The 18,484-nt window shown below is 37.8% G+C and overlaps 2 protein-coding genes across 2 annotated transcripts; both read left to right on the top strand.

The window, feature by feature from the left end:
* Positions 1–4,108: 4,108 nt before the first annotated feature.
* On the top strand, positions 4,109–9,919 carry LOC126791880 (mitochondrial import inner membrane translocase subunit PAM16 like 2-like). Its single transcript, XM_050518377.1, has 4 exons — positions 4,109–4,242; positions 6,021–6,108; positions 9,235–9,368; positions 9,459–9,919. Exons 1-4 carry the CDS (start codon positions 4,240–4,242, stop codon positions 9,588–9,590), a joined length of 357 nt encoding a protein of 118 aa, XP_050374334.1. The 5' UTR covers positions 4,109–4,239; the 3' UTR covers positions 9,591–9,919.
* Positions 9,920–11,254: 1,335 nt separating this feature from the next.
* On the top strand, positions 11,255–17,882 carry LOC126790514 (clathrin interactor EPSIN 2). Its single transcript, XM_050516773.1, has 14 exons — positions 11,255–11,422; positions 11,703–11,767; positions 11,959–12,010; positions 12,147–12,226; positions 12,309–12,387; positions 12,499–12,582; positions 12,675–12,820; positions 13,496–13,852; positions 14,428–14,469; positions 14,772–14,861; positions 14,967–15,211; positions 15,591–15,781; positions 16,087–16,939; positions 17,059–17,882. The coding sequence occupies exons 2-14, from the start codon at positions 11,733–11,735 to the stop codon at positions 17,535–17,537; spliced, it is 2,733 nt and encodes a 910-aa protein (XP_050372730.1). The 5' UTR covers positions 11,255–11,422; positions 11,703–11,732; the 3' UTR covers positions 17,538–17,882.
* The last annotated feature ends 602 nt before the right edge of the window (positions 17,883–18,484 follow it).

Below are 18,484 nucleotides of genomic sequence, written 5' to 3'. Positions count from 1 at the left end.
AATACGTCGAAAAGGTATATCCAACCCGACCGGCTCCAATAATGTACTACGGTGCCAGACATCAGGACACGGTTATCACCGTAGTAATTAACCACACGGTGCCAGATATCAGGACAACAGATTCACCGTCGAGAAATCATGGTGCCCAGACATCAAGACGCGGGACTCACCATATAATAATAAAATATGCAGTGCCAAACATCAATACACGAAATCACCGACTTATAATCATGCATTAAATAAAATAGTCAGTCTTGAGACAATATGCCAAAATAAAGTGTCAATGAATGCAACATGCAATAAAGACGTATAGCATATACATTTTATATATAGAAAACCACTAATCCGAAAGGTACCGGCTCACCCTACCTGAGATAGCAGTGTCGAAGTCCGCGCCCCAAGTCTCGCTCCTCGTGCTCCGCGTAGAAGCACGTCCCGCAAGCAAGTCGCATAGCTAAACAAATAACGAAAAGGGATAAGTAAGGTCCATGATGTTTTAATCGGTTTAGTAATTGAACATCGGTTTGACTACTTTGACTACTCAAGTCGAGGTCTCGGGATGAACGGTTGATTTTTCTAAATGTGACTGTGAATTTGTTTTATAGATATTCGTATCTTAGATTTAAGACGTGAATGATCGATAAATGGAAATTTTAAATTTATCATTCCGGCATTTAAATCTCTCACGCTTAAGCGTTCTTCGATTTTCGATCCGGGCGGAAATTTAGTTTAAGATTTAACCGTAAAGCTAAAATTATGTTTTAGCAAAAAGTTACTAATTTTCCTTAATCTGATTTAAATTGAAAAACTTAAAGGTTAAAAGGTTGAAATAAGATTTAAGTAAAATTAAATTAATTACTATTTAGGTAAAACAGTAAGTTTTCAACTTAATTATTGTTAGGGGTAAGACTGTAATTATTAAAAGTCAACAAGGGTAGGAAGGTAATTTTACAAGGACAATAAAATAGAAAAATGTATGTTTGAAACAGTAAAACCAGAGTTTTTACCCTTTACCTCCGATCACAAAATCCGGCCACAAAACCTACTCTAATCCACTCCAAAAATCGAAATGCAAGCATACTATGAGCAACATAACATGATTTCCAACAAGATTACAATAGTTTCAGAGAGACTCGATGTCGTTTAGTATCTCAACGAAGATCCGAACAGGGTCCCGTCGCCTCTGACCTGCATCGCCACTGTTCCGGGCTGCTGCTACGTCGTTCGCACCTTCCAGTCACTTCTGCCACCTCTCCGAGCTTTACCAGCAACCCAGAAACACTTGCAAGCTCCTGAGATTGAAGAACACACTTGCCGAAGTTCAAGAACACGCAGGTGACAAGAAAAGAGGAAATGTCAAGACCTTAGGTTCCAATCTCCATTTAAACTATCAGATTAGCTAGGAAACGAGGAGAGGAGAATATTTTACCGAGAGGAGCTCGACAGATTCGATGGCGGCCCTCACTGCTTCAAAACTCAGACTCGTCGGAACTCGCTCGAATTCGACATGCAAGGACTAGGTCTTGAAGAGTTCGTCGAGAGGAAGAAAATGGTGGTGGTGGCCCGGCCAAAGGTGGCCGGACTGCAGCGCTACGCGCTGGAGAAGAAGACGGCGGCGGTGACTCTCTGTTTCGACAGAGAAGAGAGAGAAACAGAGAGGGAGAGAGAGGGAGAGAGGAGATGGGTTTTTGGGCTGAGGCAAAGGTTAGGCATTCGCTTTAAAGAAAAACTAACGGCTCAGATTGCATTATGAAAATCAAGGGCTGAGATTAAATCGTGGGAAAGAGATTTTCTGAAAATACGATTTTAAAAATCGTTAGCTGCGTAAACTCGTAGGAAATTAACCGAGTGTCGGGAAATTATCGTTCAAACGCTCCCGCGCTCGTGACGACGCGTTGTTTAATATCTCAGAAAAATGTCGGTTAACGTGACAATTATGCCGGAAAGATAAAGAAATCTTTCAGGAGCTCACAATACTAATATACTATAGACGTTTAATTATGATTTCTTCTTTCATCGAGAAAGAATATATAAATTAGATGAAGCTCATGGAGTTCATGGAGCTAGTAAAAGTCATTTTTCTAGAACTGGATCGGAAGGATGTGGTTTGCAATAATTAAGAAAAATACGTACTGGAAGCTGGGGCTTTGAGATTGATCGAGAATGTTGAAGCAGCTTTGGGAGGGAAAAAAAGATTGTTGGAGCAGGTGATATGAAATCGGTTCCTGCTTCAAAGAGCACATCCATGACTGCCAGCAATGCCATATGCATATATGAATAGTCAACATCATCCAAGTCAAATGTGGGGTTGGGCTTCACCACCTTCTTTGAAATTCATCTTGTTGTACATACGCGACGAATAACAACTCCACTCTTCTCTTTCCTGAAAGTTCCGGGAGATTGTACGTTGGAGAAAATTCTTCTTAATCGATTAATCTTATATTAGCATACTGGATATGTAATAAGAAGAAGACTGTATCCAAAAAATATTAATAAGAAGAAGAAGACAAAAACACTACTTGATTTTCAGAATGAGATACAGAATTGTCAAAATCTTTTATATGGTGAGTAAAGAACTAAACTAAATGCAAGTAACAAAACTAAACTAAACAAATGAAGAAAGAACTAACTAATAAAGAACTAAAATAGTGGAGTGGAAGCCCTAGTGGACAGTGGGTGAGTAAAAAATAGTTGTGAAAATCACACGAATAAAATCAAATTTAAGATTACAAAGGAATGCAAAAGTATGGATGTTGGAGAGGTCAATAGTGATGTTGGTGGTTTTCTTTGCAATTGTGTGTTGCAACTAGTAAGGGCCTCGCCGCCTCGATGAGATTTGGATGCACTTGAGGAGATGAGAAGATCCGAAGGTCAATGATACATGATTTGCGTCTGTGCCCCCATCTAGTCCCCTCACAACCTTAATTACGCATACACACACATCCTTCTCCCATTAAGATTGGTCTCTTTGTTTCCTTATAGATTTCCTCTTGCTTGAGGCTTAATTTGATTCCATGATCTTTTATAGATCAAAAATATACTTCAAAAATCGTCTATGGGCTTTTCGGAATGGTACAAGCCTTAAAATATAACTTTCAGTTCACAATGTGATTTCCCGGCCAAATTGACTTTTCGCCCGCTAAATCGAGCAAAACTTCCTCTAGAAACCTGATATTGATGCGATTTCAATGGCTCTAGAAACCAAACACATAGGGTTTTTCATTTTTGTTTTTTGTTTTTTTTTTGGTTATTCGAGCAATGCACAGATTTTGAATCATTGATCAAATTTGAGCATCTTTTAGCTAGAATGTCTCAATTTGTTGACTATTTGCAATGATGCCGGAGGAGTTGTGCAAATGTTTCCCGACTATGTGAACGAGATTAAACATAGTAAATAGGTTGGGTGATATGGTAAACATGGGCGTAGCTATTATAGGGCGAGAAGGGTCAATTGACCCATCTCATGTTTGAATCATGTTTAATGGATATTAATAACTATGGAGCAATTATGGATTGAATTATACATTTGACCATTCTCAGTTTAGATAAATTCTTGATTATCTTTAAACATTAATAAAATGAAATAGAATTTACACTATACTGTAGATATATATGCTTAATCTAATTAATAATATAAATCCATGAGTTTCTTACCTTACCTTGTTTCATAAGGCAAATGGATCAAAATTTGTTATATATCGGAGTCTCTTGAGTTTTAAAAATTTAATCATCATAATTTAATGATCAATTCGATACTAACACAAGAAAGTTACACACACAATCGATCACTACTACAATTATTTCATTGCTAGAAAATGAGAAGCGATTCTATTATTCAATTAATAAAATTTGACCCTCCTAAATAAAAATTTTGGCTACGCCTAAGTATACTACAGGAGACTAAACGTGACGGACGTGTTTACGATGAATGTGGTTGTTGGTATCTTGGTGAATAGAGAAAAAAAAAACACAATTTTATTGACACCTTATTTTTATTTTGTTTTATGTGTACGAATTATAATTATTATTTTTAATATTTAAATATTTTTATATATTTATTCTATTTAATACAAATGAAATTTTTTGAGTGCTCAAGTAGAGATGTAGCCCGAAATCATTGCATTACAGCAACCTCGTTTGGCTCCCTTCGTTTCCGACTCCCCGCAAATCCAACGGCAGAACAGAACAAAAGAAAACCATCGGAAACCAAGTTCTGAACAAAACCCATCGATCTCAGCTATGGTATGTTCCATCTCCCGTGTCTTTTGCGTGTTTCAGCTTTTTGTTCTGTATCTTTATCCTGTTAATAACCTCATATAATTCGAAAGCTATAACTTTGTTAGAACTGTTAATCTCGGAGTTTTCAATGTCTTCTAGTTCCCAATCGTGTTTTGGTTCTGGAGGTCTTTCTGTATGATTGGTGAATATGTGGACAACCGATTATGTTTGATCAGAAAAAGTTGTGGAATTTCTCATGTCATTTAGTTTGTAATGCCTTGCAGTTGTTCTAGATAATAAGGCAATGCTTCTCTTCATTAACTTATAAGAAAAAAATAATGAAAAGAATTGGAGTTTGAGAATTATGTATTCTCAATAGTCAATATTCATTCTTTATTATTAGGAATACAAGGGTGCAAGGAATACGAGTCCAGACCTCAGTTCATGTGGTCAATGCTCAACATTTCTAGAGCTGCGAGTTCCCAGTTATATGAAACTGTATGAAAAAAAAAACATGTCGATTTTGAAGTCCATTAGGAACTAAAAATCTTGATACGTTCTGTTAGTATAGTTGAAGTTGATTACCTACTTAAATTGTGCATTGTTTAGAGAGAAGCATTTTGGTCTTGGAAAATGCTTAGCGATAAAGATATTTGAAATGGTTAGTGTTAGGGGAGGTAGAATTGGAAACCTGTGGCATACATTTTTCTTCTTTGTGGGCCTTAACGGCATCAGAGTTTTTGAAGATGCAATTAGTCCTTATGATCCGTGGGTGAGCCTAAATCAGAATGTTACACAAGATAATTGTAACAGAAACAAAAATTTGATGGAAACTGTATAGTGCGAGAGATATATGTGTATATTACCATTAAGTGCCAATGTTAGAGTGCTACAAAAGTTTCATGAGAAGTAATGGCATTGTACGTGTGGTTCATTAGTACATTCTGTAGATCGGAGAGTGTTGAAAAAAAATCCATTCTAGCCTATAATCGATCATATTGTTGCATCCATATATTCATTTTAATCGAACGGACATGAGAAAGTGAATTGGTTAGAGACTTGACTACATTGGTAATTTGGTATAGCATATGGATAGGTTTCTTTTTACTACATTTAATAAATGCACCCGCATTCCGCTAAATAGAAACAACTGTCCCTTTTCCTTCGTATGTTTCTGATCTCAGGCTGGCTGTTAAAGTGTTAATCTCAGTGCTTCAACAAACTATCTAGTATTAAAATAGTGTTTTGTTAAAAAAAAGTTTTTTGTTTCTTTTGCCTTCAAAATGGGCTTAAGCCCTGGTAAGCCAGTGGTTGGCTCTGCCACTGCTTATGATGCAGATTAGACTATGTCCTTCTCTTTTAACCCTCTTCTTTTAGATGACATGTCTTCTAGTTTGTAGTTTTTACTCACTGACATCTGTCTTGTTTGCATTGCGTTTGACTGATGGGTTTGTTCTGTAGATTTACCTTTTTTCCATAGGAAAGCTGTGAAATATGTGCATAAAATAAATAAATTTACACACACACACATATGCGATATATGCATACATTTTGTTCGGTCATGTTGTTTAGTAACATGATATGAAGTTCAGTCATTCATCTGAACATAGGGAGCACCCTCCTGGGTTTATTGTGCTTCCTTTGTTCATAATTTCAGTACCTGCATTTATATGTGCAATGTGCAGTCCATGACTGAGAGAGATAAGGCACTCAGATGAGGGGGTTAAATAATATCAATAATTCTTGGATCTTTGATTAATTAGATTGTGTGTTTTATTTTATGTTTGCATCCATGTGCACAGGCTGCTAAGATTCTTGCTAACTTAATTGTTATGGGTTCTGGTATACTGGGGAGGGCTTTAGTTCAAGCATATCGTCAGGCACTTACAAGTAAGCTTTCTCTTAATGCATGGTTTGCAGCCTTTATATGATCTTTCCATTGAATATAGATGATTGGTAATTGATCCTTTCTGCTGTGTTTTCTTACTGCTATAGTTAGTTTTAATAGTTTGGCTCATGTAGGTATGTTTGTAGGTCAGAGATTTATTCAAAGTTGTATATATCAGATTGGTAAATATTAGTATAATAAACCTGGTACTGGTTCAAATTTTTTCTGACGTGAAATTTGAATAAAAAGCACACTAAGTGCATTTGTACATGTTTACTGATCTGGCATGCCATTAAGAATGCCAGATCAAAGACTTATTTGAGTTTTTAGTTTACCAATGTCAAAGCCCTTTGGTATTTATGTATTACAACCATTATCTGTTTCGTAGAGCGATGAAGTAATCTCTTCTAGAAATGTGTGCAAAAATAAGCAGAACTTCCTTCTATAAGTTGGCATTCAGGTTTCACTTTCTGACACTTCAAAATTTTTCCAAGGTTTGGTGTATTCACGATTCACTTTCTAGACCTTGAAAGATTGGGTTGCACAGCCTAATATTACCTGTTGGTACTTTTACCTAGATGGTGTGAATGGATTATTTCACATTTGTGCTTCAATAAATGCTTTAGCTATGTGTGTTATACTATGCTGAAAATTACATCGCAATACGTGGGCCATTAGTTGAACCTAAGTTGATTTTTGAGGCCAGCAGATCGTATTTTGAGGCTGTTTGTAATTACAGTGATAATAAATAAGCTGATTTGCTTCCTAAAATCTCACTCATTTGCGTTCCGTCCACCTGTATTAAACACATCCATGACATAATTAGTTAAAAAGAACCAGTTTTATAACTATTACTAAGCAGCCATATGATAGATAAATTAATGTGCTTTTGAATAGTGAAATAGTGGAGAAAAGGATTATAGTAATCAATATGATGTTGCCACTCAAATCTGGCAGCAAAACCAGGATGGTAGCTCTGTTGTACATTAGCGTACTATATAGATATCAGTTGACACATTCATGGTAAATCTGTGAATCCTGATTGGAATTGCAATGCTTGTCATGATCCAATCTAGTCGACTGACCCTACCCCAACCACACTGATCTGCGTACTAGTCACGGGTGGCTTATTCAGACCCTGTAGGTATAATTCAACGAACTAAAATATGCTCTAGGCGGCTGCCTAGGTGCTAGAAGGTGAGTGGCCGCTGCAATTAATGACTAATCGTTTGGAAAATCGTGTTTGGATTTAGGGGGACACCTGGATAGGCCTAATGTTCGCCTAAGGGAGTGGGCTGGGTTTCAAGGTGGGTCGGCCATTCAGCTCTCTCTCCTCAACTCTCAGCACCTCTCTCTCTTCTCCCTCTCATTTTGACACTTTACTTCTGTCTTTCTCCTTGACATACCCCTCGGTCTCTCCCCTCAGTCTCTTTCTTTGTCTCTCGTTGAAAGTACTTTCCCTGCTCTAAGTTTGCTTAAAGTTTTTTGGTGGATTTAGTGTGGAATTAAGAATTGGTGGGGGAGTGAGTTGTAGAAGATGAGGTCTGGGCTTGCGCTATTCCTGGAGGAGAAATACAGGGACTCTAAGAAGAGTTGTAATGCAGCACAGAGAATATGATCTAAAGATAAGATCAAATCTTTAAGGAGCCACGTGCTGCTCCATTTTGAAGATAACATAATTGGCTAGAGTTCCAGTTTGTTTATATTTTTATCAATTAATATATAACCTCTATTTAGTCCTTAAATTTTATAAATTATATAAAATATGAAAAATCAAAACTGCCTAGTCCCTGCCTAGTCCTGTTGGCGCTAATGACCGTCTTTCCGTCTGACACTCTGACTAGCACCTAATGTCTTTTGTATGATCTCTATAAGACATCATAGCTTACCAGCCTAATAAAGGAATACGGATTCATCATTTATAAAACAAAACTTTAGCAGCAACACTAAACCTAGAATATCTGCTTTGCTCTATGTTTTGCATTGATGGGTGGAGGGATACATGACTCTTGACATGAGAGTATGATATTTTAGTGTCACTTAAATGTAGTATAGAGGTACCCTAATTGACCGTACTGGATCCTACACAACGATGCTGCAAGCATTGATCTTCTAGCTTTCTCTGGCTAAGTCTAGCAAAGCACGTTTTTTTATTGTGTTTATGGCTGCACCCACTACTATACATAAAACAACAATTGTCAAGTTAGCAACCATGGTTGGTCAGTTCTTTCTCATCTGCTTGTTAGTTCCTTCTTACACACTGTTACATTGCAATCACCTCAACTGATCTCCATTGTTCATGAGTAAGAAAGGGTGTGCCCTGGTCATGGATCAGTGCTGTGGTTTCCCTGATTTGAGCTAGAATGTCTTTCTCCTCTCCCTGGGTTATTATTATTATTATTATTATTATTATTATTATTATTATTATTATCCTTTTAGGGGTGTTCTGAAGTAAATTTCTGTTACACAATATTCTGAACTTATGACTGCTTCTTAAGTAACAAAATCGACCCTTAAACTTGTATTGACATCCAGTGTAAATGCATAGACATGGGAACATAACAGCTAAAAGTGGTTTAATCGTTCAAGTCCTGGAACTAGTTGACTGGTTCAAAAAATATATATATTGATCTGTAAATAAATAATGATTTGTCTATAAAGTTACATGCCCAAATGGCCAAATTACACACCCAACAATTAATGGTTGATATCAAGGATCTTAATTTGTGTTTGGTAAGTATCGTAAGCATCTAAATCTTAAGGAGATCTCTTATCTGCAGTTTCTGAGGCTGTTTGCTGCACTTTGCTAGTTCTTTCTTGAGTGAACTTTGTTGTTAGATTAGAGTGTATGGTCATGTTGTTTCTTAATGGGCATCTATTAGAAATAGCCCCATTGGATTCAAGGAAAGAATATGCGTGTTCTGCTGTACATATACATATTACTGAATGATAAGTTTTCTGGTGCTGCCTCTAGGTGCTAGATTGCCATGACAGTTTTCGAGTGTGTCAGTTCTTTCTTCCTGGTTTAGATTTGGTTTTAAGGTTGCTATATCTGTTTGTTAGTGTTGGATCTGGTAGCAATGAAACTTGATATTAACCCTACATGTATAATCTGTGCTATCCTGCAGATGCCTCAAAATCTGGTGTTGCCCAAGAAACGCTACAAAATGCCGCTCGTAGAGCAGGCAAAGCCATGACGGAGCAAGAAGCGAGGCAGATTCTTGGTATCTCAGAAGGAACCACTTGGGAGGAAGTCTTAAAGGCAAGTATTTTTCTGTTGTCATACTATCATCTCGTTATGTCATAAACGCGTGAGTCTGAATTCTAAAACATTCTGCCTAAACCTGTGCAGAAATACGACAGGCTATTTGAAAACAATGCCAAGAACGGGAGCTTTTACCTCCAGTCCAAAGTTCACAGGGCCAAGGAATGTTTAGAAGCTGCCTATAAAGATAAAGGTCAAGGTACCCCTACCCCGAGTTGAGAGTCCTTCAAGTTCTCCTTCCATCAACTGATTGTAAAATTCGTGTCGAGGTCTGAGGGAGAAGCCTGAAAGATCGAAAAAATTGAGAATGTATGCACATGTTTGGTTTAGATCATCACCTTTTTAATACATGTATGTTTGTTGAAGGTGTGTTCGCGTGCATTTCCTATTTCGTCAATAATATACATACTACATAGCATAGTGCCATAGTGGTTGGCATATATGCAAAGTGGTCTTCAATGGAGGGCTTGGCTGCATGGGTGGCCAATCTGTCTGTCAATATAAGAAAGAATTTCTTGGTCAACTATGATTGACAGGGTGAAGCACATGTGACTTTTTATCATTAGTGCCATATGAATATATACGCCCCACTTTAGGTCTTTTAATTGATCACTAGGCTTCCTCATTTTTCCTTTTTATTTGGAAATTAAGTATTCCAAAAAGAAATTTCCAGCTTTCAAAACAAAGATGATTATTTGATAGGATGGTGCGTGAAGATATCAAGTAGACAAGATTTGATACGAGGTGAACTAACTTCAAACATAAGTGGATTAAGTTTAGTAAATCATGTAACTTTTCTGTATCGAATGGTGAATTTTCTTATGGTCATTGATATGATGGTCTCTCAAAAGTAACAACGTTTTTAGAAATTAAGGGTTGCACATCCTAAATTGTAATCCACCCACCTCTACCGTAATTTTTACTATTAAAATGTCGGGAATGCTGCTGTTTTCTTTCTCTTAAATTGAAATGATTCATTTTTATCATAAAAAATGGAATAAGGTGTTTTGTGTGGATTGTAACTTGAGGTGTGTTTTAATTTCTCTCCATCTTTTCTCTATATTATTCGCAACACATCATGCCAACTCTTCTTTTGTTCGTCATTTGGTCGCTTTTCACAAGAGATTAGAAAAATAGAAAGAGGCTTTCATTGGTGGTGGTAGCTTTGTATCTGTTTCCTTTTGGCGTAAAATAAAGCTGTTACCAACTAGACACCCTAATAATTGCCCCTAGAGGATGACAACCGCTGCATGGTAACTAATGCCGGCGGCTTCCATTTTCACTTATTGCTTGGGCGCTAAGCAACCAATAAAGAATTGATATCTCTCGTTATTTTTCTTACAACATTAGCATATTTGTTTCACTAGTGATTGATGCTAGATTTGTCATGAATCATGATCACATGGCTCGCGAAGTCGATATATGGCGTTAAGCTCTCTTTTCGGTTAATTCCAACATCAAATATGTGCTCTAATAATAACTCATTAAGAGCATCAAATATGAAACTTCATTTCCAATACTAAAGTCTGTAATATAAGACTATTGCAACTACCTTTGACATCAATTGCCTCAACCTTTGATTTGAGGCAGGATTTGTCACCTGGTTTTATACAAATATGAAGTTGTAGTGGATTTCGTTGAGGATTGTTCGATAATTCAGTTTAAGTAGTAGTTGTAATTATGAGAAAAGATTATGGTAAGATGATCTGTAAAAATCTTTTACTGGGAGATAACAACAAAGTTGATTTGTCAACCGACAAGTGGGAGACATTTCAGCTATTACCATAATAATAGTCCAGAGAGAGATCACAGCTTTCCTTAATTCTCTGCGTATAAGATGCGCTGTCATTTTGCTAATTCCCATTTCTTCCTCTTCTCTCTTTTTGTTCTGTAGAGAAAATTAAACCCCAAACTTTCTTTATTTTCATTTTTCTTTTGGGTTTCAAAATCTCTCTTCTTCTTCTTCTCTTCTCTCTCTCTCTCTCTCCTTTTGTCTTTTTTCCTTCTTTCTCTCTCTATTTCCCACCCAATAATCTCCTCAATCAAATCAGGTACGTTTCGGATCTGGGTTCTCTATTATTCAGATCTAATTCCATGCTTTGATTCAGCTGGGCATGTCACAATTGGATTCAAAATTCGATCTTTATTGTCTTGTTGATCTGGGTTTTCAATTCTTGATTTCCATTCGATTCGTCTTCAATTCCATTGATTTGGGTTTCAATTCAATTCTCTGTATGGTTTCTTTAACATGTGAAAGGTTTGAAATTTCTGTTCTGGGGTACAAAGTCTTCACCTTTGAGACTCCATTTGATTGATTGTCTGGTGTTGTAGATCGTTTGGTGATTCAGAAAAGGAGCTGCCATGAAGAAAGCCTTTGATCAAACTGTCAGGGACCTGTAAGTCTTCCAATTTCTATTTGTTTTCGACATTACGACAATGATCCCTGTTTGTTTGTTGCTTGTTTTCACAGATATTAATGCCCAAATAGCTGTATCTTGTTTACAGACAATTGCCTACTCTTTTGTTTTTGGTTGTTTGTTTGTTTCGTTTTACCTATGCAACTATGCTAATATTTGGATTATTGCAGAAAGAGAGGGGTGAACAAGAAAGTGCTAAAAGTTCCTGGCATTGAACAGAAGGTAGCTAAATATGGTTTTAGTACTTCTGTTCCTATATAAAGTAATTCGTGAATAGTCGTGCGTATGAAATCTTGTGTAAGGTGGTTGGTAAACCAAATTAGCATTGGAATGTGATCCTCTGTCATTTTCTATGCAGGTGCTTGATGCTACTAGTAATGAGCCATGGGGTCCTCATGGATCGCTTCTTGCTGATATTGCACAAGCAACCAGAAACTAGTAAGTCAGTCTGTTCTCCTTTTTTGTCTTTTTGATTGTTTTGCTGTCTATGAATGGACCTCATTATGAGTGGTTTATGCAGTCATGATTACCAAATGATTATGTCTGTGATCTGGAAGCGGCTTAGTGATACTGGAAAAAACTGGCGGCATGTCTACAAGGTTTGTAATGCTGTACTTATTTTCCATTGTATCTGCATTATGATTTTTATATGAAATATTTAGCAATATGACTTATCCCATTTTCATATATTTTATTGTGTTCAATTTCAGGGTTTAACTGTTCTGGAGTACATGGTGGCCCATGGCTCAGAGCGTGTCATTGATGATATCAAGGAGCATGCGTATCAAATATCGGTAACCATTTGTGCTTTTTCAGATTGTGAAGAAATGGAGATGGTCTGCTGTATGTGTTAAATTAATTGAATTAGTACTTTCCCATGTCACAGACTTTGTCCGAGTTTCAATACATTGATTCCAGTGGAAGGGATCAGGGAAGTAATGTCAGAAAGAAGTCTCAGAGTCTTGTGGCTCTTGTGAATGATAAGGAAAGGATAATTGAGGTTAGGCAGAAAGCAGCTGCCAACAGGGACAAGTAAGTATGCTATGAGAACGGTTGTCACAGTTACATAGCAAAAGTACACTGGGTTCTTCCTCACTATAATTTTTTTAGAATCGTGTCCTTGTTTAAAACATCATCTCAGGGTTGGCCCATTATTTCATCTGATCTGTAATTAATTGATAATTGATTGATTAACTTTTCGAGTTCAGTCTCACTTTAAATCATATGCTAGTATTAAATTATCATAATCTGCCTACAGTATTGACTCCATGAATGGCAGCAACTTTTTTCTGTGGGGTTTCATATCCTAGCATTTAGTGATGGATTTTAATTTGTCTTTATTGCATAGGAAGCATGAAGTAATTATGTTGTAGTATTCTTACCCGAACATGGACACCATTGCAATTTTAATGTTTCCTTTGAACTGTATAACTTTGGCATTTATTTATTATTGGGAAGAAAAAACTCCTATCAAATTTCAGGGTTTATTTTGGTCTTTATTGAACAAGTTGGTATGCAAATGATACTTTGACCCAAGCGTTCTCTTGTTCTGCGTCTGCACTGTTTCTAAATAGCTTGAATAGTAAAGTAGTGTTTTTCTAGAACTCTCCGTGATTACAAAGGATTGCTGTTCCAACCACATCAAGTTCCTAGTTCACAGGCATTATACATTCATGGAACTTATGATTGTCTTATATATCTGAACAGGTTTCGCAGCACACCCTCATCTGGTGGACTGTATAGGCCCGGTTCTTATACTGACAGATATGAAGATGATCGTTATGGAGGCAGGGATGAAGATAGAAATGGTTATGGTTATGGGAAGGACAGAGAATGGGGTTATAAGGATGATGACCGGTATGGAAGATCTGGGGATTCATATAGTCGTGATGGAGATCGTTACGGCAGAGAATATGATGAACAGAATGGCAGAGAAGGTTACAGAGATGATGATTATCGTGGAAGAAGCCGAAGTGTTGATGGAGACCAGTATGGGTCTAGAAGTAGAAGCTCTGATAGAGAGAGAGAGCGTGCTTATGATGATGATGGTCAATATTCATCTCGGTAAATTTCCTTAGACCAATGAATTTCTGTTGAAGACATTTTTGATTTTATTGGTGGATTTATTCTTACTACTTACTAGCCTTTCTACCCGCATGCAAAAGCTCCCAATTTCTTCTCTACTCTCCCAGACAATCTTCTAGGGTGTTTTGCTTTCAGTTTCATGTCTAAATTACGATACTATTCTTTATACATTAGGTTCAGTTTTGTGAAAGTTAATAAACTCTGGGCTTTTTTGGTATTTCAAAAAGTTAACTATTAGAATCTCCTTGCTTTATTAATAGAAGTTGTTGTGGTTTGTTATCTTCAGCTATATTGTTTGCTGAAGTCTGTTTCATTCTAAATTACGATACTATCCTTTATATATTAGGTTCAGTTTTGTGAAAGTTAATAAACTCTAGGCTTTTTTGATAGTTCAAAAAGTTAACTATTAGAATCTCCTTCTTGCTTTATTAATAGAAGATGTTGTGGTTTGTTATCTTCAGCTATATTGTTTGCTGAAGTCTGTTTCTTTCTCACTTGAGTTTTTTTTGCCCTTCTGTTCTCTTAATTTTGTTCTGTCTTTGTCCTAATTGCAGTGGCAGTGGTGCTAGAGCTGATGACCAATCTCAGGATGGCAGGTAAAACCTTTAGTGGATAAAAGTACTCATTTAGTGCTGTTATTTCTCTGTTGGTTCAACCATTTTAAGTATTTTTCAGAAGAGGCAGTAATTTAAAACAGTTGATGGAAGTCAACTTTTACTTTATGACTATGGAAAGATTTAAAAAAAAAATATGGCTAATAATGATGTTTCTGTATGAAGTATAGAACTTTCACTTGTATGAAGTATGAACTATCTATAATCAGTAATGTCATTTTAGTCTTATTAGTCACATAATCAGATTGCTAGCTACAATTAATAGGATCAATCATTTTTGGCAGGCTAAGCAGGAAATTTTCGGAACAGAACATTGCTCCTCCTAGTTATGAAGAGGCTGTGAGTGAAACTCGAAGTCCTGTTCATAGTGAGAGGTATTAATTTATCCGATAAATTATAACATACTATTCTTTTTTTTTTTTGCTTCTCAGTGATAATTACTGGTAGCACAATCACTTAATGTTTCATTTTGATTACAGGGATGCTGAACCTCCAGCAGTTTCTGCTCCCAGAGCTTCTTCTCCACCTACAACCAGTTATCCAAGCCAAACAACCACTTTTCAAGCTCCTTCTGCCCCTGGGGGTTCTTCTCCTCCGGCAAGCTTTGCTCCAAGTCAAGCAAATAGTGCTCCATCTGGATTGCCTGTGGAACAGGTACCAGAGTCTTTTGATGAATTTGACCCACGCGGTTCTGTTTCGGGTGGTCCATTTGGCTCTGTGTCAGGTACAGAATGTTCATCAATGTGTATAAGTTTATAATTCATTTATTCTCAATGTGAAATGGTTTTTGCATGTGATGGGATCGGGGCCTTTGTTGGGACTTTGAAGTCCCTTGGTATAGTTAAAGTTGTTTAGTTTTTTATCCACTGTCTTGTCAAAGATGCTTCTGGTATAGAAGTGTTACCCTGAGAGTATAGATTAATTTACTTTTATTTTACACAAGGTAGTTTACTAGTTGCTAGGGGTGGGTTTATACAAATTTGTCCTCTGGTTATTCAAGCACTAGCTGGTTGTTTAGCTGGTTGTTTTAATATTATATTTTTATACATTTGCATTTGCTTGAAAAACTCAGCACTAGAAACTCACTGTCTATCTTCTGCCAGCTGCCCCTACTACTTCAAACAATGCTGAGATGGACTTATTTGGATCCCTGTCGGAGTCATTTTCTTCAAACTCGTTGGCCATTGTGCCAACTACATCTGCTACTACTACATCTGAAGTTGATGGCCTTGTAAATTCTGTTCCAGTCACCACATACATGGCAACTCCTCCAGCCGCTAATGTTATGAATCAGGTAGGAATTATCTATTGCATTAACAGAAACTTATCCCTTGGCACATTTATTTTGATAAGTTTTCTGTGTTTAAAAGGTTCTTGAATACGATTGTCTTTATTAGATATCAATTTTGGATCAATTAATAAGTTTTGATTTTAAACTGGTCAAAGATAATACCAAAAGCCTTCCCATATGGCAGAAATGGTTACAACTGCTTGCTTTTGTGTTGGCAGTTTAACATTTATGATTCCCATTCCTTTTAATGTTTTTCACTTTCATTTGGAGATAAAGTTGATAATCAAAAGTCTGTTGTTCCAATGCAGTCTTTTGAAGATCCATTTGGTGAATCCCCCTTTAGAGCTCTCCCTTCTACTGAAGTTGTGCAATCTCAACCACAGACATCCACTTCAGCGGACTCTTTCCCGCCATCCACAAACCAGGGTGCAGATACAGTCTCCAACTTTCCTTTTGGGGACTCGTTTTCTGCTCTAACTTATTCTGCACCTGGTGTTTCCACTGTTCAAACTCCAGCAAACTCCCATTTTTTGCCTCAAGATCCGACCACTGAACACCAGAACACTGATATTCTTGCTGATATTCTTCCACCGTCTGGAGCTACACAGCCATCATTTCCAGGTTCAGCAGGTCAACCTTCACAGCCAACTGCAAATATGTACGGGAACTTTCAACCGCAGCCAGGATCTATGGTTCCTCAGACTCAAACTGGATTTTCTGGACAACACAGTGGTGGGGCTTTTCCCTCACAGGGAGGACCTACAACACCTGTCACTTCCCAAGTAGCCCCTCAAATGCCAGCAGGACAATCCCCACAGTATAACAATGGAAATTTCATGTCACAACAAGGTGGATATGCAGGTCCGAACAATGGTAACTATTATTCACAGCAGGGAGGGCCTTACATGGCTCCTCAAACAACTGGACCAGTTGCCCAGTATGGTGGTGGAGGCTATGCTTCACAGGTTTCCCATCAAGCTCCAGCTGGGCCGCCATCTCCGGCACACAACCTTCCACAAGGAGGATCAGGTACTCTGACATCGACAACAGGAGCACTAGCTTTGGTTGATCAGCCGCCTAAAGACAACAAGTTTGAGACTAAATCAGCTGTTTGGGCTGATACACTGAGTAGAGGACTAGTAAACTTGAATATATCTGGAGGTAAGTGCAAAATGTGTTTCTGCATCTGATTGAACTTATCTTATCAAATACTGAAAGGAAAAATATTCATGTTTTCATTTGAAAGCTTTGTAACAGGCTTTGTTTTTCATTTATTGCAGCTAAGATTAATCCATTGAATGATATTGGAATTGATTTCGATGCCATAAATCGGAAGGAAAAGAGGATGGAGAAGCAGCCAGCAACTTCTGCAACATCCGCTATTTCCATGGGTAAAGCTATGGGATCTGGTTCCGGCATGGGCCGTGCCGGTGCAGGTGTTCTTAGGGCTCCAGCAAACCCCATGGTGGGCTCTGGTATGGGCATGGGTATGGGTCCGGGCATGGGGATGGGAATGGGAATGGGCATGGGTCGTGGTGGTGGAATGGGCATGGGGGGCTATGGAGGCATGAATCAACCCATGGGTGCTGGAATGGGAATGGGGATGAACATGGGTATGAATATGGGGATGGGAATGAATGTGGGAATGGGAATGCAACCGCCAACTGGATTGCCTCCTGGATCCAACGTTCCGAGTGGTTATAACCCTATGATGGGCCAAGGTGGTTATCCTCAGCAACCTTATGGTGGCTACCGATGAAATTGACCAAAAGGAAACAATACAAGTTTGGTCGGAGGATTGGAATGGCTAGCCCAGTTTTACTGTTAAATCTTACAAAGTTCACATTCAGACCAATATTTGGTATACAAGGGTTGTATTCGTAAACAAGAGTCCTGTAATCTATCTTGTGCGACCCAATTTGCTGTATTTTTCTATGTCTGTAATTCGATTGCCTTGGGTCACGAGAGCTCGTTGGTGCATTGGTCCTGTTTTTGTGTTAGAGAGGAGATAACCATTCTCAGGTTATCATGCCTGTTTCCTTTGTGAGAATATTCTTTTTGCCAAGATATATAGCAGTCAGTAATAACGTGATCCTTTATTCTCTCTTTCCTTTTGCTCCCCCTCTCATCGAACCCCATTTGTGTCTGTCAAACCCAAGAACTTCATAAGAATTTTTAAATCAACGATTGGGATTTGCTTGGCTTAAATGTTGCAATAACAACAACAGAAACTCCATCTCCAACTTCCTTGGCCCGCAAATAATTTTACTACATCAACAGCATTAAGGGACTGTTGTGGTTCTAGGGTGACTCCCAGAATATATCGACAAGTCCCACTTTGGGATGCATGTGAATGGTAAGGTCCAAGTCGATAATGAAAAGGGAAATGCAAGTAGTTCCCGGAAGTTGCACTTAGGTTGGTGCCGTAGACCGTGATGCCCCTACCAGTGTCCGTCGGGTCTACTCTCCAGCGCATATATGTGTCGCCTGACTTGCAATCTGTTTGCAACATCCCAACATTGGTATATATGGACTTTGCCTTTCTCTTACCTAAGTTACCTACCTAACTGTTACTTGAAGCACATATATCACCTCAGTTAGCTTAGTATGTTAGAATGTTATTTGTTCTTTTCTGCCTTCTTTCTTTTGCTGGACTTTATTTCTACTGATTATAACCAAATTTCAATATAAGTTTTCACGTTTCTT

This window comes from Argentina anserina, chromosome 4 (genome assembly GCF_933775445.1).
Source record: "Argentina anserina chromosome 4, drPotAnse1.1, whole genome shotgun sequence".
NCBI lineage: Eukaryota > Viridiplantae > Streptophyta > Magnoliopsida > Rosales > Rosaceae > Argentina > Argentina anserina.
The sequence above is the reverse complement of the archived record's forward strand: the minus strand, read 5'-3'. Positions and strand labels throughout refer to the sequence as shown.

Coding starts and splice junctions, on each gene's coding strand:
- LOC126791880 (XM_050518377.1), top strand. Junction 6,109..9,234: donor ATATCGTCAGGCACTTACAA/GTAAGCTTTCTC, acceptor GCTATCCTGCAG/ATGCCTCAAAATCTGGTGTT. Junction 9,369..9,458: donor CTTGGGAGGAAGTCTTAAAG/GCAAGTATTTTT, acceptor AAACCTGTGCAG/AAATACGACAGGCTATTTGA.
- LOC126790514 (XM_050516773.1), top strand. CDS start 11,733: ATGAAGAAAGCCTTTGATCAAACTGTCAGGGACCT. Junction 13,853..14,427: donor GATGGTCAATATTCATCTCG/GTAAATTTCCTT, acceptor TCCTAATTGCAG/TGGCAGTGGTGCTAGAGCTG. Junction 14,862..14,966: donor AGTCCTGTTCATAGTGAGAG/GTATTAATTTAT, acceptor TTTTGATTACAG/GGATGCTGAACCTCCAGCAG.